The 21,892-nt window shown below is 44.3% G+C and overlaps 1 protein-coding gene across 1 annotated transcript; it reads right to left on the bottom strand.

Moving 5' to 3' along the window:
* Positions 1-3,399: 3,399 nt before the first annotated feature.
* Positions 3,400-20,555, bottom strand: CRYM (crystallin mu). Its single transcript, XM_082670875.1, has 8 exons — positions 20,329-20,555; positions 19,673-19,826; positions 17,712-17,774; positions 14,414-14,515; positions 10,065-10,248; positions 6,581-6,702; positions 5,783-5,867; positions 3,400-3,727 (listed from the first exon to the last, which is right to left on the bottom strand). Exons 1-8 carry the CDS (start codon positions 20,496-20,498, stop codon positions 3,663-3,665), a joined length of 945 nt encoding a protein of 314 aa, XP_082527001.1. The 5' UTR covers positions 20,499-20,555; the 3' UTR covers positions 3,400-3,662.
* Between the last annotated feature and the right edge of the window lie 1,337 nt (positions 20,556-21,892).

Here is a 21,892-nt window from a genome sequence, read left to right as displayed (position 1 = left end):
AAACTGTCAACACTAATACTGCTGCTGATGTTATTTAAATGGAAATCCCAAATTTAAGTTGAAACCCTACTTGAATAGCTAAGCTTCACTGGATTTTTATAGCCAGCCTTGCATTAAATGGAATTTACCACTGATTATGTGTATAATATAGAAAAAGCTTCAGCATGCTTCCTGATTCACAGCTGTCTGTGTTACTTTAAGAGGCACCATGGAGGATACAGATGCTTAAATTTGATGAACAACTGGCACATTCTTCCTCAATGAATGGATCGAAAAGGTTGTCAGTCATTGAATAAATATGCTACACTAGGGGATGATTATGTTCACAAATACTGCATTTCATTGTTCTGGAGTAAACTGCAGTTGTACCTGAAATAATGTACATGAAAGCAGTAGTCACATAGAAGGCACTCAGAAAAAGTTTGTAGTGTCTCAGTCTTTCTCTATCAGTATGTCCTTATTGTAGATGCCAGGATCCTCTCTCCAAGTAACCCCCAGAATCTGCCTAATGAGACACTCATTGCTAGGACATAGGAGAAGTATAAGCCCCTAGGAAAGTACTACTGTTAACAAAAAGGTTGCTTTCCATCAGTGCTTTGTACATCATTGTCAGAGGTAAAAATAATATAGAAAGCCTGACAATGTATTCTAGCAAATGAGAGGTAGCATAAAGCATTTTGAGCTGGCAGCCAGCAATGCTACTTGGAAGATGATAGAATAGTAAATGGAAAGGTACTCTTAGGGAAAATAAGAAAAGACAGGCCAGCAAAAACGTTACTGGAATTCAGCATTATAGGATTTAGTCCTGCTTCATGGGATTTGATTATTTCTAGTTGGAATTTGTCCATGTTGCCCTACTGGAGGGGTAGCAATTTGCTCAGAAATATGGGAAGGCGATGTTTGCGCAGCAGGACTGGAAGTTCTCACCAGGACCATCCCACTGGACTTTATGTCAGTTCTGTGATGAGATAAAGGGATATGAATTTGAAGAACACCTCAAGCGAGTACGTGTTCTGTGGGTTTTAAAACCTCACATAAAACTTCCTTAACATTGCTGGATTAAAAAGGAGAGAGCAAACATAATCCCTTTATATAATAACAGTGAATAACATAAAACACAGTGAGGCCAGAATGGGTTGTTAGAAGGTGTTGGGGTTTTTTCCTCCAATAGTTGCATTTTATTTTTATTAAGGTATCCCAGCTTATAGACTCCATAGGCTCATCTACCATTCTCTGAATAACTCCTGTTCCATTTAAAGGTAAATACTATATTGACGATTATTGCAAAGACTGGCTTAAAGTGTAAGAACCAAACAGGATTACCTTTGGTCTTACATATCAAGGAGCAAAGGAGGCAAATTAAACAGTTCCAGCTCCTGGGAATTCTCCTATGCCCACTTCCCTAGCAGAGAAGCTAGGTTCTGCCCTACTACAACGTAAGCTCCTTTAGGACAGGGAATTTGCTCTGTCCTGTATTCACTGATATATCCCTTGTACCAAGTGCCAAGCCATCACACAGCAGGTATTCAACAAATATTGCTGAACAACAGAATGTGATGCCTAGGCTGAAGGCGGGATGCAGATTACTCTGGTCTGTCGATTCCTGTGATTCTGACCGACTTCAGGGGTTCACACGGCATTTGAGGTGGGTGGGCGATGTGAAATGGAAAAGAGTTAACTTTGAAAGGCAAAAAACTTCTTATTGCAACACTACTCTCGATCCATTTCCTGCCCTAACTCTAATATAGTTGGAGAGAGTCATCTGTGCTCTTTGGTGTGAGGACTATTTCTTTTCTGTTAGCAGCCTAGCGTGAGTTATTGTAGGGACTCTTATGAATGAAAGAAGAAATCTATGAATAAATTAAGGTGCTTTTGATAATCTCATCGTCACACACCCTTCTCTACACATCCTTAGAGTTGTGACCATTAAGATCCCCAGAAAGACTCCATAGTCACTTGAGGTGTGCAGAGCAGATCACGTGGGTACTTTGTTCTAGCACAAAGGCTAGACAGTCTGGCAAACATGATAAACTTTTGGGTAAGCTACCTACAGCATGAAGAGGACCTGCCAGGAGGAATTTGGGTAAGAAAACAAAGCAAAATAATATGCATCTCTTTGCTGCTGACTTATAACCAGCCTAGGGATTGGAGAGAGAGTATTTGAATGGGTCTTTGACAGGACACGGACAACACAGCTCTGCTAGTAACCCAGGGGACCTGAGGAAAGCATTGCTGCAGCTCAGTTTTCCCACCTGTAAGTTGAAGAGGTTGGACTGGATGATTCCTAATGGCCCTTCAACACGGATACTGTAGGGCACACCTGAGATTTTGCCTACCCAATATACAGTCCTCCCCCGTTTTGGTAAGAGACCCCTTTCCTTTTGTTAGCTAATGTGGTTAGATGGGCTGATTGCACCACTGACTTCAAGAGGGGGCATGTGACCCAGGCCTGGATAATAGGGGAATTAGATCCCCCTGGATGATGCAGTGGTTCAGGGATAATAAGCATATGGGCCTGACCTGGCCAAACAGCATATTCCATTTCCTTTAGCCCTATGTTAGTTATGCATATGGGCATAGGCCCTAGATGGTCCGGTGTGTCTCCATTCTGAGACTTTTAACTGTTAAGGAAGAGAATGTCTCTTTCTGCCAAGGTTGCTGAAGAGGACAGACTATGATTCAAGAGCTGCTGGCACCCATCCTGCCACTATCAGGGGAGAGCTTACTTGATAATGCAGCCAACACCAAAGAAAACAGAGCCAAGGAACAGAGAGAGCAGGACTGGGTCCTGATGACACTTGGACCCCCTGGATCCAGCTATAGCTGAAACCAGTTACCTGTGTACTTCTTAATTATAAGAGCCAATGAATCCCATTCTTCACTCATTCATTCAACTTAAGGTAGTTTGAGTTGTGGTCTCTACCGATTGTGACTGAAGGAGTTCTGACCAATAGAGAAGCTCTGCTGTTGCTTGAAATTTCAATTATAAGAAGCCAGAAACAAAAGGCTACATAATATATGATTCCACTTATATGAATGTCCAGAAAAGGCAAATCCATAACAACAGAAAGTAGATTAGTGGTTGCCAGGGGCTGAGAAGAAGGGGGAATGGGGACTGACTGCTAATGGCTACTGGGTTTCTTTTTGGAGTGATGAAAATGTTCTGAAATTAGACAGTGGTGATGGTTGCACAACCCTGTGACTATACTAGAAAACACTGAATTATATACTTTAAACTGGTGGATTTTATGATATGTAAATTGTATCTCAATTAATAAAATAGAAAAAAATTTAACTATAGCCATCGGAGCTCCTGCAGGGAGTGAACGGGAGCATTTGATCCCCTCACTTTCCTTGCTGTGAGGGATAGAAGTTACCAAAGCAAGAACTGCAGAATGGGAAAAAGCTTTATTTCAAGGGATTACAAAACGTAGTGAAATACAGGGGAAAGGGAGTGCTAATATAATCTGGCATACAGAGAATGGCCACTTAGGTTTGCTTTCTAACTACAAACACAAAAGGGGATCTCATTATTTAAGGTAAGACAGGATAAGCACAAAACTATAGATCACTGGGCTCCCTCATCTAATCTAGAGATTATGAGACAACTAGTTTAATACCCCTTGAGCTGTAGCATCCATTCAACACAAAGTTCCTTCGTTTTATTTACCAGATGACCAGGAATCGTACACAAGTTTGGCTGCAACCATGTCTTCCACCGCCATTCCTGGAATGGACAGAAATTTGGTTCACCTTTTGTCAGAACAACTTTTCCTCAAACAGCCCAGATCCCAGAACTGGCAGTCCCCTGATACAGTGTCCATCAGGGTAACAAGGACTGATGCCCAGAGGTGAGTTCAGGCTTGAAGTATTGGCAAAGGGCAGAACAAGGCAAGGAACGCCCACCAAAGAAATTTTACGTATCCTTCAGACGTTAGTTCAGGGGTCAGAACACTTTCTGTAAAGGGCCAGATGGTAAAGATTTCAGGCTTTGCAGGCCAATTACTTGCAGTTACTCAACTCTGCCATTGGAGTGCCAGGGCGGCCACAGACAACAGGGAAACAGAGGAGCCTGACTGTGCTCCAAGGAAAGTCTCTTTATGGACACTCTAGTTGGAATTTCTTAAATTTTCACATGTCACAAAACATTCTTAATTTTTTCCCCAATCATTCGAAAATGTAAAAACCATTTCACTTGTGGGCTGTACAAAAACAGGTGGTAGGTTGGGTTTAGCCCGTGGTCTGCAGTTTGTTGGACCCTCTGGTCTAGTCCAAACCCTGAATCCTTCAGGACCGGACCCTTTGTCTTATAGTTTGGGGCACAAACCTTAAGCTTGAATGGACATATGTTCTTAAAGGCCAGGGGCCGGTTTTTATTAACTTGTAGCTACCACTGCACCCAGTATGCAGCTTGAGACATAGCAGGTATTTAAGGTGCACCTGCTGGATGAACGGCTGTGCCGATAAACCAGTCCCCAGAAGTGAGAAAGGAAAAATTGCTCAGAAGTGTAGAGCAGGGCTATGTGGTGCTGTGTCTCCTGAAGGGAGCCGGCTGACCTCTGATCTGCTAGGAACAATGAGACTTTCAGACCCAACTAGACCAGTGTGATGTCTTTGAACCAGGCTCTAGATAAAGCTTATACTGTGTTTGCCTGTCTTTCTGTGCATGAGATTTAAAAAAAATATTTAACAGATGGCAAGGCATGGGTGCTGGGTGGTCAGAGTACTCTTAATACTCTGCCAGGCATTAAAGCTTTGGTTGCTTAATCATTAACAAATATGTAAGGTCTGGTGAGGCTGAGGGGCTCAGGGCAGCAAATATTTACCAACCATTTTGAGAGTAGTTCAATATTTTAGGTGTAGGAGCTGAATATTAGCTCTGTTACCACGTGTGTCCATTTCCTTAAATCTGGTGGGATGGGAGAGCTGGGCTGAGGGGCAAACTAGCCGCTGGGAGCCCCTTCTTTGTTGGGCTTCTGCCTGTGCTAACTCAGGTAGTAATGGGGCTCCCCACTGAAGACTCTTAAATCAGCAAGCAGAAAGGTAGGGAAGGAGGGGAAAAAAGGTCTCAGGCTGTACTTCCTGTCTGGGTCTCCGTCAGGTTGGGGCTCCCTGCTATTTCTCTTAAGCTCCCTGTTTTTAAACATCTTTTTCTCCTGTCCTCCCATCTCTGAAGGATATCTTCTTCTGAGTGTCATTGTCTTAATGCTGACACTTGCTGTGTGCACATTGTTTTTTGTTTTTTTTGTTTGTTTGTTTGTTTTTTTGCAGTACACGGGCCTCTCACTGTTGTGGCCTCTCCCGTTGCGGAGCACAGGCTCCGGACGCGCAGGCTCAGCAGCCATGGCTCACGGGCCCAGCCACTCCGCGGCATGTGGGATCTTCCCGGACCGGGGCACGAACCCACGTCCCCTGCATCGGCAGGCGGACTCTCAACCACTGCGCCACCAGGGAAGCCCTCACATTGTTTTATATACACATCTCACTTAATTCTCACAAAAACTCCAGGGAACAGGTGGTGAGAAAACTGTGGCTCAGAGAGGTGAGGTCACTTGCCCAAGGACGCGTGTCCAGGGAGTGGCAGAGAAAGGAATCCAACCCAGGACTGACCAGTTCCAGAGTTCATGGGCTTCACCACTATGCCGACGTAAATAATTGACCTGAGTGATAGATTTCACAATGCTTCAGCTGTGGAGCCTGCTGACCCATTCCTCTTCCCACCCGTGGGTAAACCTACCTTGTGCTCTGGTTAAGTTTGTGCCTTGGGAGCAATGGCTCTTACCCAAAGACTTGAACACCGTAGTCTTCTCACAGTGGGCTGGTTTCACTCCCTTTACCACTTCTCCGAGCTCAGCGAAGATCTCGGCCTGTGAAATGAACACACACTGACCCAGGCCATGGGGCTAATGTCTGCTCAGGACCAGCTTCTGAAGCCAGGACAGGGTGTCCCTGAACTGGATAAGGGATAAACTTGATAAAAGGACCTTCTGTAAACTGGATGATGTCAGGAAGGAAGCCTCCACCTTAAACCTTTTTTTTGGGGGGGGGGGTGGCGGGCGCGGGTACCATCTGCCTCTGTGATACTGTGATTGCAGAGATACAAATTTGTAGCCAGGGGAATGTCCTGCCAGGATACTGTCAGTGAGGAAATAGGCCTGTTCTTATCTGAACACTCATTTTGGCAGCCCCCTTCTTGCCTCTATGCCCTGATTACAAAAAAAAAGGCCAGAAAGTGGCCAACCCTAATCCTAATTTGTTGGCCACACTGGGAAAGTTTCCAGGCTGTAACAGGCTCCTATCTTCCAATCCTACTGCTTCATAGGACAGCCCAGTCCAACAGAAAAGTCCATCAAGCCGCTCTCTTCAGGCAAAGGGGACAGGAAAACACATCACCACATAATGGCCACATTATTCTGGGGGGGGGGATTAGAAAAGGTTGAGAGATGTTTGGGAGTTGTCATCCCACAAAGAGGTAAGGGTTACCGAGGTCTGAAGCAGGCCAGACAGAAGGAGGTGTTAATGAAACCCTGGGATCCAGGTGAGGCCATCCAGGCAACAGCCCACCAGAAAGGAGGCTCACCCCTGACAAGAGGACATCTCCAGACTCTTTCAGGGCGGCCTCCTGGGAATCCACATACAGCACAGCCTGTGTCATGAGCTCATCATCCAGCTCTCTCCAGTCAGGTCTGCTGGCGCCGATGGCTAAGAGACAGCAAAACAGACCCTGAGCCTAGAAATGGTCACAAGGGATACCAAACACTCCAAAGAAGGAAAGGGGTGGGGAAAAGGAGGTGACAGAGGACACATGGGAACAGATGTGGAATGCCCCATTTCCCCAGGCCAACTTCCTCCCCATCGACGAGATTGAATTCACTAATAAGAATGATACCTGGGCATTTTTTCCTTTCCATTTCATATCCATTCTCATTACTAAAAAAAGATTTCGAGGCAACTTAGCATTAATTTACTGTGTGCCTACTATCTGTGGGATGTTTCACACATACTATTCATAGTCCTCACAAGCACACTTCACATCTGATTCCCATTTAAAAAGTACAGACTGAGGCTCAAAGAAGTGGTACATGCCAAGGTTAAGTATCTAATAAATGCATCTATAGCTCTGAGACAGTACATGCCTTTCATGCTTCTTCCACTTATCAGGAACAGAGACCTCCTTACAAAACCCCTAAAACAGAGACGTTACTTGGAGCTTATTCAGACCCCGCACTCCTCTATCTTCTGTCTGTCTGCTTGCTCTTCAATCATTCCCATCCCTCGCCCCCAACCACTTCTCTCTTAATTCACGAGAAAAGAGCCCAGTGTTAGGGTCAGAGAGAAGCCCCAATAAAGAGGAAACTGGCTGCACCCTGGCACCAAGGTTTCACATCCTCTGCAGAGCCCAGAACCATAATGATGAATCCAAGGAATCGTGACTCCTGGCGCTGGAACACAGGAATACGCAGAGGCTGCAACCAGATGCCTGCAGGGCCAGGAAGGTAATGAAAATGAGCAGAACTGGTCAGAGGAAGTGGATTGGAAATGGTGGAGACTGAGGTACAGAGAAGAAAGCAGACCCTTCGAAAGCGGACAGTTACTGTTCAGCTCAAGCTAATTGTTGCCATGTGAGAATGCAGGGCCACTGTTAGAAAGCCTCCCCTATCCCTGCTCCTTTTTTAAAAGAGAAGCAGGAAATCTCTTTGCATGTGTTAGTTCTTGATTTTCAGAACACTCTATGGTCTGAAAAAAACACATCTGCTGGCTGGATCCGGCCCATGCCAGCCAGTCTTTGGAAACTGCTATAAAGCTTTATACAAATATAAGGCAGCATTTACAAGCCTTCTCTCACTGCCATCCAGTTTTCTCTACTTGTTCCCTCTCCTGCTGTTCTCCCTCACTCTAATTTTCAAAGAGAGTGGTGTAAAAATGTCCATCTTGAAGGCTGTTTGTGTGAGAAGTTCTATAGAACAGAAGCACCAACTAATGAAGCTCATAAATAAATCATAAGCTGGTGGGAAAAACCCTAGCTTCTCAAGCCACCTCTTCTGATTGCTCTTGTTGCCCCCAATCTGGAGGCAGGGTGAGTTCTCGAAGGGCTGCATAAGGCCACTCAGGCTGATGGAGATGGTCCGGGTAGCAAAGGGAGGGGCTTGACTCGGGCTGGGCCTTGGCCTTCCTGCAGTGGGGCGAGAATGGGTGAGGGTCAGACGCTGGCTGTTGGGCTGCAGGGATAGGATGAGGGACGTGCAGGGGAGGTTGGAATTGGGCGTATCTTCAGCCAAGCTGTAAAGTAAGTAAAATCTGTGGTTGGTGTTTCCCTGTTGACTGCACTTACAACATACTTAAGTATATTTAATGCCTCTGTGAATACATAAACCAATTTCGTCTTTAGGCTAGGGAAAGATATGAGATGGCTTGACTCTCCTTCCTGGAGAGAGACTCAAAGTGTGACAGGGATCCAACATGAGGGATAGTCTCTGTTGTTGGCTTTGAAGGTGGAGCGTCCACATGAAAAGGAATGTGGACAGCCTCTAGGAGCTGAGAGCAGCCCCAAGGAAAAGGGCACCTTTGTCCTACAACACAAGGAACCTGCCATGACCATGTGGGCTGGGAAGAAGACTCCGGGCTCTGGATAAGACTGCCGCCTGAACAACACCTTGATTTCATCCTTGTGTGAGCAGAGGACTTAGCTAACCCATGCCCAGACTCCTAACCACAGAAACTGAGATAATAAATAATTGTGCTGTTTTAAGCTGGAAAAAAAAAAAGAAAAAGCTGAAAAAATATCAAGTCAGTCTTGCTGAAGATTCAGCTCTTGTCCATTTCACCAAGAACTGGTTTCTCTTGATTCCCTAAGTCCTTCCAGAAATGGTCTTACTGTTCGAGTCTGGCTTTATGAAGAGTAAGACCTACCCCCTGGACCCACATTCATAATACCAGTCCCACACAGGCTGAGACCTTCAATTTGCTATGGCCCATTCCTCAATCATACCACGTTTTGTTTCCTTTATAGAACTTATCTTCAGCTGGAACTATCTAGCTCATCTATTTGTTTACTTGTTGTCTACCTCCCTTCTCTGGAATGTAAGCAGCAGGAAAGCAGTGATCTTGATTGCTGGTTTACTGTGGCATCCTCAGCATCTAGAACAGTGCCTGACACATGGTAGGGATTCAATACATATTTGTGAATGAACTTGGCCCTTGCACGTGTGTGCAGACATTTTAGACTCTGAGTTCACACTATGTGCTTGTCACTAAAACATGGGGCACTGATACCAGGTTTAAATTCTTGAGTCTTCAATTGTTTGCTCATCAGAATCCAGTCTTCTTATTGAAAGATAACATAGGGTATCATTTAAGATCTTGGGCTCTGAGGGTGTATTACCTCAGTTCAAATCCCAGTTTTGCCTCTAAGAACCTCTGACTTTGGGCAAGTTTCTTAATCCTTCCATGCCTTGGTTTACCTACCTGTAAAATGGGGGTCATGATAATAATAGCTCCTACTTCATACGGTTGTTGTGAGGATTCAATGATATAGTACATACAAAGAATCTAGAACAGCACCTGCAATAGTAAGTATTCAATATAGACCAGATCTTGTTACAACCCCCAGGGCCATTTGAGGATCTTCAGAGGCCCCAGGAACTCTTATGTTTAGAGTCCCAACCATCCTATCCCACATATTAAAAAGCACCCACATGTCACATTAAATGTCTTTGGTGTTGTAATTTTAAAAAATTTGTTTTTGTAATTCCAAGTGTTGTTAAAGAACAAGCGAGTCATTTGGCTTTTGTAATTTAAATTTCATAACATTTAAGAACTGAGCTATAATTGATCGTTTGCTATAATGATACACTTTATAAAACTTTAATTAAATTTATTAGTTTCAGGTTTGTGATTTTTGTTTCATATTTTGGAGTATCATTTTTTTCAGAACTCAAATGTTTCTGAGGCCATTAAAACGCTCAAGCATTTTGCATGAGTAAAACAGCTCTGCAGATGCAGCCCCCTTGGTCCAGCCAAGGGAGAGTCTGGCCACCCAAGGCTCATGGAGCCACTCTGCTTACCATTGATGTGAGCCCCGGGCTTCACCCATTCACCAAACAAAATGGGCTCCGTTGCCATGGTGACTGTGATGATCACATCTGCCCCGGTCACAGCCTCCTGAACCGATGAACAGACCCGTACCTCTCCTTGCACTGTGTTCGCAAACTTCTCTGCATTTTCTTTGGTGCGGTTCCATATCCTCACCTTCATTGGGGGTAACAAGAGGGACATTGGTGCCATGATTATCTGGCTGTTTATGTTTCATTAAGCCCAGGGGTGCAAGGAAAAGTTGAACCACTCTGGGGTTAGGGCTGTAGTTATTTAAATCATTCCGTATGGCGAATGTACATTTGTCTGGGCCAGATATTTGAAAATGACCTTTCTCTATCCCATTCCCCTTTCAAGAAGGGGGGAAGTTTTTCACTTCTAGCTTGGGACACACAGCCTCAGTAGCTTAATAGCTACTATATAGCTTAATGATTAGCAGAGCAAGTTCTGGAGCTAAACAGGCTTAGAATCAATCCTTGCTGTCACTTACTGTTTCTGAAGTATATTTAACTTCATTCAGCCTAAGTTTTCATGTCTGTAAAATGCAAATGATAACAGGCAAAGTCAGCATCAAACTCACAGTTTATGTTTGGGAGTCTGTAAAGGAGTCATAACAGGCATGAGATTCACAAACAGGATGTGCACGGCTGTGCTTGGAATAGCTTGATCTCTGAAGGATATGTAGGGAATTAAAATCTGGAAGGGTTTCAGGAGTGAATGGTGCAGCAGAGTAGAAGGCCAAGAGTAATAGCTACAGTTAGATTCCTGGGAAGCGCTGGCGGGAGAGGGTGCGTGCGTCACTGGCATCACCAGGAGGTGGGGACTTGCTAGCTTGCTTAACAGATTTTGATGTCTGTGGTGGCAGCTGTCAGCCTTCAACTGAAAATAAGGCCTAAAGCATCTCTCATAAGGAAATATAATAAATATGGAAATAAATGTTATGTCTGAGTAAGTTCATTAACTAAGGTGAAAAACAATACAATATGTCCATTTATAAGAGAATGGTTAACTATACCATCTTGCTTGATAGAAAAATATGAAATACCATACAAAAATTAAGTAATGTGGAAAAGTGGTATTACAACATTCAGTGAAAATACAGTATATACAACTGTGTATATCTAACATGATTAAATCTTTAAGAGGTTAATATTCAAAATATACAAAGAAATTATAAAATTTAATATTAAAAAATAAAGCAACCTTATTTTAAAATGGGCAGAGGACCTGAATAAATATTTTTCCAAAGAAGGCATACCAATGGGCAACAGACACATGAAAAGATGCTCAACGCCACTGGAACATAGGGAAATGCAAATCAAAACCACAATAAGATATCACCTCCATTTCCCTCGGCATGATGACTATGCACAGACCTATGGTCAATTAATCTCTGACAAAGGAGGCAAGAATACACAATGGAGAAAAGACAGTCTCTTCAATAAGCGGTGCTGGGAAAACTGGGCAGCTACATGTAAAAAAATGAAATTAGAACATTCTCTAGCACCATACACAAAAATAAACTCAAAATGGATAAAGACCTACATTTAAGACCAGATACTATAAAACTCTTAGAGGAAAACATAGGCAGAAAACTTTTTGATATAAATCACAGCAATAACTTTTGAATCCACTTCCTAGAGTAATGAAAAAAACAAAAATAAACAAATGGTACCTAATTAAACTTAAAAGCTTTTGCACATGAAAGTAAACCATAAACAAAACGAAAAGACAACCCACAGAATGGGAGAAAATATTTGCAAACGAAGTGACCAGCATAGGATTAATCTCCAAAATATACAAGCAGCTCATGCAGCTCAATATCAAAAAAACAAACAACCCAATTAAAAAATGGGCAGAAGATCTAAATAGACATTTCCCCAGGAAGACATACAGATGGCCAAAAAGCACATGAAAAGATGCTCAACATCGCTAATTATTAGAGAAATGCAAATCAAAAGTACAATGAAGTATCACCTCACACCAGTCAGAATGGCCATCATCAAAAAGTCCACAAACAACAAATGCTAGAGAGGGTGTGGAGAAAAGGGAACCCTCTTGCACTGTTGGTGGGAATGTAAATTGATAAGCCACTATGGAAAACAGTATGGAGGTTCCCATAAAAAACTCAAAATAGAGCTACCATATGACCCAGCAATCCACTACTGGGCACATACCCTGAGAAAACCATAATTCAAAAAGAGACATGTACCACAATGTTCACTGCAGCATTGTGTCCTGGCTATTAATTTACAATAGCCAGGACATGGAAGCAACCTAAGTGTCCATCAACAGATGAATGGATACAGAAGATGTGGCACATATATACAATGGAATATTACTCAGCCATAAAAAGAAACGAAATTGAGTTATTTGTAGTGAGGTGGATGGACCTAGAGTCTGTCATACAGAGTGAAGTAAGTCAGACAGAGAAAGACAAATACTTTATGCTAAACCATATATATGGAATCTAAAAAAAAAAAAAGGTTCTGAAGAACTTAGGGGCAGGACAGGAAATAAAGACACAGATGTAGAGAATGGACTTGAGGACACGGGGAGGGGGAAGGGTAAGCTGGGACAAAGTGAAAGAGCAACATTGACATATATACAGTACCAAATGTAAAAGAGATAGCTAGGGAAGCACCTGCATAGCACAGAGAGATAAGCTCGGTGTTTTGTGTCCACCTAGAGGGGAGGGGGAGGGAGGGAGGGAGGGAGACGCAAGAGGGAGGGGATATGGGGATATATGTATACGTATAGCTGATTCACTTTGTTATACAGCAGAAACTAATACACCATTGTAAAATAAATAAATAAATAAATAACCTCCAATAAAGATGTTAAATAAATAAATAAGTTAAATAAATAAACCACTTGTGGTGATTTCCAGAGGGGGAGGGTTGGGGGATGGGTAAAACAGGTGAAGGGGATTAACAGGTACAAACTTCCAGTTTCAAAATAATTAAGTCATGGGGATATAATGTGCAGCATGGAGAATATAGTCAATAATATTGTAATAACTTTGTATGGTGACAGATGGTAACTAGACTTATCATGGTGACCATTTCGAAATGTATATAAATATCAAATCACTACAATGTACACCTGAAACTAATAAGATGTCATATGTCAATTATACTTTAATGAAAAAAGCAGAGAAAAACCATACAACTATGTTACAAGAAGCAGATGAGAGATTGGAAATGTTAACTACTTGTCTTTGAAAACAGATAAAAGGGAATTTTTCTTTTGTTTTCTTCATTACAGTCTTCATTTCTCAAAGCAGAAGTATTATTTTTATCATAAGAAATCATACCTTAAATATACCCCACCCCTCTCACACACATAGAAAAAAATAAAATAAAAGTAGCATCAAATGTATCAAAAATAATAGGAAGTGTGAGCCAGCCAGAATGGGGAAAAGTAGACTAACATCTAGGCTGCAGAAGGCATGTTGTGGCCTCCTGCTCTCTAGGCCTCATTCCCAGCTCCTGGATCCCTAAGCCTGAATACTTAAGGACCCCAGATTCTCCTAAGAGAAACAATAGAAAGGGCCAAAAGAACACCTGAATGTATGTAATGGATATGACACAATTCTTTAAGTAACCGAGTAGGCTCTCTGCGTACTTCAGCATACCCTGCAAACTGAGAAACTGGAGGGGGTGATTCAGGCCTTTCCCCCAACTCTTCACGTCCAGTGGGACTTCTGGGCAAATTGTTAAAAGAATGGTCTAGGGGGCTTCCCTGGTGGCGCAGTGGTTGAGGGTCCGCCTGCCGATGCAGGGGACGCGGGTTCGTGCCCCAGTCCGGGAGGATCCCACATGCCGCGGAGCGGCTGGGCCCGTGAGCCATGGCCGCTGGGCCTGCGCGTCCGGAGCCTGTGCTCCGCAACGGGAGAGGCCACAGCAGTGAGAGGCCCGTGTACAGCAAAAAAAAAGAAAAAAAAGAATGGTCTAGGGACTTCCCTGGTGGTGCAGTGGTTAAGAATCCACCTGCCAATGCAGGGGACACGGGTTCAATCCCTGGTCTGGGAAGATCCCACATGCCACAGAGCAACTAAGCCTGTGCGCCACAATGCTGAAGCCCGCGCACCTAGAGCCCGTGCTCTGCAACAAGAGACTCCACCACAATGAGAAGCCCATGCACCACGACAAAGACCCAACGCAACCAAAAATAAATAAATAAATAAATTTATATTGAAAAAAAGAATGGTCTGGATGGTGGGACTCTCAACCTGACAATTTCAGCATAACCCACACTGTAACAAAGGAGTACAGAGAAAGGTCACTGCTACTTCCTCCACAACCCTCCCTGGACCTACCTCCTTAAAGGAGAACTGCTCTGTGAAGACCTCATAATGGCTATAAGCCTGGACGCCAGCTCCAAGGATACACAACACTTCACTGCTGGGGGGTTTCAAAAACTATTTGAGAGAAATGAGATAGAAAATGTCAAGGGAGACTCTAGTAGCCAGGAGAAGATCAAATACAGTTTGAGAATCAGGTGAACTTCAAGACCTCTCAGGCAATCAAGGAGATGTCATTGTGTATTTCCGTTTCCACAGAGTGGGGAGGGAGGGAAGGAGCCTTCACTGGGTACCTAACATATGCCAGTGCTTAAGCCTCATGATCTCATTTAGCCCAGACAATTGACCCTATGAGCTAGATACTCCCATTGTTATCCTCCTCTCACAGATAAAGAAATTGAGGTCCAGAGAGGTTAAGTAACTTGCTCAGGGCCCTATGACTACTGAATGGCACAGTGCGGCTCTAAAACCACATCTTTCATTCTCCAAAGCCCACATGCTTTCTGCTGTGCTACCCTATCTCAGGGGCGTGATAAGCCACACCTACTTCTGAGAGCTGTTAGTTGCTTCTGGAATCCATGAATCCTTGCGAGCCTAGGTTCTCAGCTATATTTGCTGTGCCCACTCTCTGTTGATCCTGACTCAGCCTCCGTCTTCCTTTAAAGAGGGATGTAGAGATGGCATTTGTGGCACCTGCTAAGGGTGTATGTGTGTCTTTATTTGTGAGTGAGGTTCTCTGATCAACTCTCCAGTAAAGTCTTTCTGACCACCCTGATAGATTTCACCACTTCATAGCACTTGTTTGTTTACAGATTTATTTTCCTGTACTGGTATGTAAGCCCCGGGAAAACAGAGACAGTCTTATTTGCACAGAATTGGCACATATCTACCATTACCTATGAGAAACAGAGCAGGGTTTCTTGACCTCAGCACTACTGATATTTGGGCTGGATAATTCTTTGTTGGCAGGTGGGTGGGCTGTCTTGTGCATTATAGGATGTTGAGAAGCATCCCTGGTCTCTGTCCATTAGCACCCCCATGTCCTCAGTTGCGACAACCAAAACTGTCTCCAGACATTGCTAATTGTCTCTGGGGCAGCTGGCCAAATTGTTTTCCGTTAAGAACAACTGGCATTGAGGAATGACAACACTTGCTCCTCAAACCATAAGACCATCTTCTGCCTTTCCTCTATTTCATTTAATAAAAATTGAGCTCCTTGGGGCTGCTCTTTCTTACAATGCTAATTATTGAGATTCTGGAGTGCAACCTTAAAAATGAAAGTATTCTTAATTATTAATCACTTGCAGAAAGGAGCCTCAAATATTGGCAGGTGATTAGAGATGATGTCTCCTGTAGCTGCAGAAGGAGATAGCATTTTGTGCCGTCAACTATAGTTCAAAGAACCTTGATTTGAAAAGTTTTCAAAATGACAATATCCACAAGACTAGTAATCTTATGCTCCTGTCCAATAAGGAGAATTATGTAATTTTTCCTTAACTAAATTTTTTTTTCTGTTCTCAGTTAATATGAATCTATTCTTGGAAGTACACGTGGGCTTCAGAAATTGTTGCAGTATCCTGTAAAGTAACCTTTAACCTCTGATAGAAGAATTAACCTGGTTGATCATCAGAATCAACCAGATACCATAAAAAACCAAAACACCTAGTTTCTTAGGCCCTACCCTCAGCGATTTCAATTCAGTGGTTTTGGGAATCTGAATTTAAAAAAAAAAATTCCCCAGATGCTGCTGCTGCTGCGTAGCCTGGGTTGGAAACTACTGATCCGGGACGAGAAGACCCACAGCTACCTGGGTTGTCTGACTACAGGAAACCCTAGACTCCATTTCCTTCTGCACAAAATGAGGCCAGTAATACTTGCTCTGCCTTCCTCCCAGAAATCCAAAAATAAATCAAACAATGGTTTGGAAATTATTTTGGAAAAGATCGAAGTCCTTTTCAAATGTAGGGCAGTATGGTTAGAGTCTCTCTGTTCCTAAGTTACCAGGGAACATACTTCAGAGTCCCTTGATCATTTCAATCTGAACTGGGTCTGCATATAATTTTTCAAAGCCAGTTCATCAAGCTGCACACTGTAGTCTACTCCCTTCCTATATAATTACCAGATTTATCCCCACAGTCTTCCCTCCCCATCATGTGTTTACAAGACCTTAACACACTCACAATTTGAACACCTGGTCTTTGCTCCTCCAACCCTCCGATAGACCCCACATTTCCTTTATGCTTAGGCCTCATAAACCAGCATTCCCAGACCTTTAATGTGAAAGATTCCAGCCTTTAACTGTTCCTACAGATACCTCGTCTTCTTAACCCTAGCCTCTAAAAATACTGTTCTTCTTGTAGGATGCCCTTGTAGGATGCTTAGAAATATCATCACCTCTATCACTTGCTTTTCCTTCTGCCTGGAGAGCTCCTCCCCTCTTCCTGTTTCACTCACTCACTTCTTTTTCAGTCTTTACTCAAATGTCACCTTCCCAGTGAGGTCTTTCCTCGATAATTTAAAATATCACCCCTTCTCAATGCTCTCAATTCTGCTTTATTTTCATCCTTCTAGCTGGTGGTGGGGGTGGGCGTGTTATTTTTTTAAAGCAAGTCCTAGCCTATTAGTAAACTCAAAAGGGGTTTGCTGTTGGTTAATTATTTTTTTTAGCAAATCATACTATGTATTTTACTTTTTATTTTATTTATTGTCTCACCTCCCCTCTGCATGTAACTCTCTGTTTCGTGCACTACCACATCTCTGACATTTAGAACAGTGCCTGATACGTGGTAGGATCTCAGTCAATACTTGCTGAATGGATACATCTGTGTGGCTTGGATCTGTTTATCTCCTCCTCTGCTTCTTATGCAGTACTGACTCTAGCCTATGGGGCAACCACACTGATGTGCCAGGAGCAGTGTGGTAGAGGGGAAAGAAAGCAGTCCTGGGAGTCAGAGAGGTCAAGTTTTAAATTCTTGCTCGGCCACTTGTTAGCTGTGTGACCCTGATCAACTCACACAACCTCTCTGAGCCATATTCCTTATACCTGGCAAATGGAGATAATCATATCTACTTTGCAAGGTTGGTGTGAAGATCAGGAATAGCACATGTGAGGTACCTGGAATCTTGGGCTCATTAAATGGTAGCCAATCATTTCGTGAATCACTGTGCTCAGCTGACATCCCATATTTGGCATATGAAGTTCCAGCTATGTCCAAAGAAGTTCCAAATGAGTTCCTCACTTCTACCTTAGACATTCAAACTTGAGACACTCAATCCCACCCACCAGCTCAGCACAGCCAGGCACTAATCTCACCTTGGTGGCGATGGCAGACACTGCAGCTGTTCTCTTTGCAGTTATGATATTTCCATCCATGACCTTGGAGGAAAGGAGAGACAGTGAACAAGGGGCACCCCTATCCACCACTTAAGCAGAGAGAAGACGCTCTAAAAGCGTTAGCCCTAGGAAGCATCATAATATTCTATAAAGAGAATGCTTTGCCTGGATACAATCCCTCCACTTATAAGAAATACAACTTTGAAAAAATATCTTAATCTTTAAGCACCGGTTTCCTACCTGTAAAAATAAAGATAACGGCAACCACTCAGAGGGTTTTTGTGAAGATTAAATGCACTGGCATACGTGAAAACATCTAGCATATGGCGAGCCCTCAAGAATTGCCCATTTGCTTTACTTGCCCTGGGATTCTCAAAACATCAAATTAAGGAGAAACTTCAGGAATAAGAGTAAGTCACTTGACATCTGTGCAAGGGCCCTGAAACTCTATCTCAGTGGCTCTCAACTCCTCCTGCACATGTGGGGAGGTTTGTGAAGATACAGATGCCCAGACATGACCCTTAGGTTGACTGAATCTGAACACTAGGGATGGGACCCAGACACTGTTGTTTTTAAAAGCTCCCCAGGTGATTCTGAATTACGCCTTGCCAGTAATAACTCCCATCCTTTGCACTGTTCTCTGTTTATATTAATCATCTCAATTGGTCCTCGCCAAGTAGTATGAGTATTCTCATTTTATGGACAAGGAAGTGAGTTGCTTGGCTACTGATCGAATTCAGGAAGAATCTCAGCCCTTGTCATTGAGTTCCAAAGCCTGAGGTGGTCCCGGTTTCCTGGGGAAGCACTGTTGGTAGGTAGTATGGATGCCATTTCCATTGGATGAGCAGAGACTGGGAAGAGCTACAGACTCTTTTCAGGGGAGGAATAAATGGGCAGCTTCCTTGGGGAACCAGAAATTCTGAGAAGGAGAGTCTAAGGATCCAGGGGCGGTTTGGATTAAGGAGTCCGTCCCTGATGAGGACTCAACCGGCTGGCCTCAGCGCCAGGCTGGAGGGCAAAATCACTTTCACTGACCAGTTGTGTGACCTCAAGCAAAGTGACTCTGATGCTCTGAGCCTCAGGAACCTCAAAAGAAAGCAGGTGGGGAGGTGAGGGTGTAATAAACACTCCCACAGAGGAGTGTTGTCAGGATTGAATGAGACCAATTTCTCCTGCCTGGTACATGATAAGTGCTCAGTCAACAGCAGTGAGAAAGGCAGTAGAGAGCATAGTCTTAAGACAGTATAGGCCTTGGACTTACACAGAGTAGGTGTGAAGTCCATCCATGCCACTATGAGCTATGGAAATTTTGGTAAGTTTGGCATAGCTGCTCTATGACTCAGTTTTCTCATCTGCAAAATGGAGGTAATAAATTTACTTACCTCAGAGTGGTTCTAAGTATTAAGAGAATTAACACATACAAAGTATTTAGAACAGTGCCTGACGCACACAAGGTGCTTAATACATTTGGACTACTACTATTTTTTGATATTACCATTAAATGTTAAAACAGGTCGTTGTGTATCCCTTAGAAAAAAACTCCCAGGTATTAGAGAGCACCCCTAGTCTGTAACTCACGTAACTCCACATTGCAGAGATTCACTAAATAAACGTTTCCTTGGCTACTGGGTTTGTGCAAGCTGTATATCTGGAGTAACCGGTAGAGGACAAGAACATTACAAGAATGACGAGATTATTCCTTCCACACTGTCACACACTTAAAGCAGCAGTGGGCTCTGGTGCTGGGTTATGCATCCTTAGGCAGTTCTGGAATCAGATACACAGTCACAGATAACCTTCACTGTCACTGGCATCCAGTCACTCAGAGAGGGTCATGGGTGGTCACACTCAAAACTCACCCTGGTCGACAGAGAACTAACTTCTGAGCCTAGCTCTGTGCACAGGGGCCCTGACCCACCCCTGGCCAGGGAGTTGCTCACCGCCAGAAGGGAGCCATCGCTCGGCTGGAAGAGTAGCACAGTGGCCTGATGGGAGGGGACAGTGGAGGTGGTGCTGTGGCCCTCATAGAAGGTGACCAACTTGGTGGTCAGGGCGTCCTCTGCTGCACTGTAGGCGGGCATGACCCCCAGGAAACTACAAGAAGAGAGGGAGCAGCTTCAACCCCTTCCGATCAATGCTGAGGTATCCTATCAAGTCCTCATGTCCCTTCCTTTCTCTTTCCTCCCTCAATGCCCTACTGGCCTTCTCCCTCGCCCACCTCCCACCCCCATCCGTCTGCCATTCCCTTTGGCAGTATGCTGAGTACGTTCAAGAATCCGGCTCTGGATGAGAAAAGTCACCCCAGTTCTGCCACTTACTAGCTGCGTAACCCTGGGTACTTCACTTCACCTCTCTGAGTCTCGGTTTTCCCATCAGTAAATGTTGCCTCAATACCTACCTATATATGGAGTGAATTAAACAAGGTAATTCCTGTAAAGCGCCCACTTGACACAGTGGGTTGCAAAAATCAGGTGGGAGCTGTTATTAGCAGTGGTTAGGTAAGCCCTCCCTTCCTTCCTCCCGCTGCTTCCATTCTCACCCCTCCTCTTCCTCCTTTCCAGTTTCTCCAGACCCTGGCCCGGCCTTCCTCACTCACCCACTGTGTTTGGCCACGGGCACCACGGTGCGCACCGGCTGCATGACCCCTCCTTCGGGGCCGCTGGAGAAGTTGGCCAGAGCCGCCTCCAGAGGCGGGATGAGTAGGCTAGAGCTGCGGAGGTGGTCCTGCACATCTGCCGCGCTCAGGAACGCTGGCACAGAGCTCATGTCGTCGCGGGCCTTCTACCTCCGCGAGCTCAAGGGGATCCGCGCTTCCAGCGCTGTGCCCTGTGCGAGAGCGCCCAGGGCGCGCTGCCGCCTACAGGTCACCGCCCAGCTCCGGGGGCGGAGCAAAGCTGGTTTCCTCCAACCCCCATCCGCAGGGGTGGGCGAGCTGGGTCCGCTCCAGACACAGGTTCCCCGAGATTGGAGTTGACGCGGCGGGCTGGCTGGGAGTTAGTATTCTTGGCTCCACTTTCTCAATTCCTGTAGTTAGCTATAGTCACATTCCTTGCAAAACATGTTACTTTGGCGCCCTACCTTCTTCCCTCCCCCCAACGCCTCTATTTGCTGTCTAGGTCCTGCTGCCTGGGAAAGAGGAGACAGAGGGAGATGGGGGCAAACAATGATGGGCTCCCTTATTTCTTAAATTATTGCCTGCTTTTTAGGAGCTCTTAGATGAAAGGAGATAGAAGGTTATTAAAAAACATTTTCCTTTCAATTCTGTCCCCATCTGGAGTCTCTTATCCCAACCTCGCTCCCACCCCAACCCCATCCCCCCCCCCCCCCCCCGATCCCGGGCTGTTGACCGCTTCGAGTGCACAGTATTCTCCTGGGCTAATTAATTGAACTAACCTTCACCTTTAGAAAAGGAGGAAGTTCCCAGGACAAGATATAATGGCCTTAGTCACAAATCGCCAAATGCATAAGATGTCATGTCAGCAGAGGAGTTGGGATCTGCCCTTGAAGTGAGACTCCAGAACTCTACGCCTAGCCATTAGGCTACATTGGCAGAAAGGGTGTAAGAGGGCATTTCGGGCCAGGTTAAACCCAGGGGTGGAAGGAATGTTGTCTCCTCCTTGAGGACAGAGTTGGACTGGAACCAGGGACTGATATCTAGGAGCACCAAGACGTAAAACTGGGATGCTTCTTGAAGTCAAGCAGCTAAGAGGGTGATTCTTTGGAAGGGAATTACATGGTTAAAGAGATTAAACATTTAGATAGAAGGGTCTTGTACCAATGCAGAGGGTGAAACAAAGGAGCAAGAGTGTAGCCTGGGAGACAGGTCAGGAGACTCCAGTGCGTAAGTTGTGCTCCCCTGATATTTTCACTGGGAGCTACATAGGGCACTTCTTAGGAAATGGTCACATCATAATGAAAGACAGTGTAGTAAGTGTCAAAATATGTACCAATGAAATAATAAATCACATGTAATGTACTTAGCACAGTGCTTGGCACAGAGTAGCCACATAATAAATGAAAACCTCTTGTATCATCAAAACACAGAGAAGATGTGGCAGTGGTTGGAAAAGCTTATTTCAATTACACAAATTTGTTTCTTCAGTTCACCATCCTTAGAAATGCAGGCCCAGGGCTGCTGGGATTACGGAAGTGTTTACGGC

Source organism: Grampus griseus (assembly GCF_964374135.1).
Source record: "Grampus griseus genome assembly, chromosome: 14".
Classification (NCBI taxonomy): domain Eukaryota; kingdom Metazoa; phylum Chordata; class Mammalia; order Artiodactyla; family Delphinidae; genus Grampus; species Grampus griseus.
Note: the sequence above shows the minus strand (reverse complement) of the source record. Positions and strands in the feature narration are given on the sequence as shown.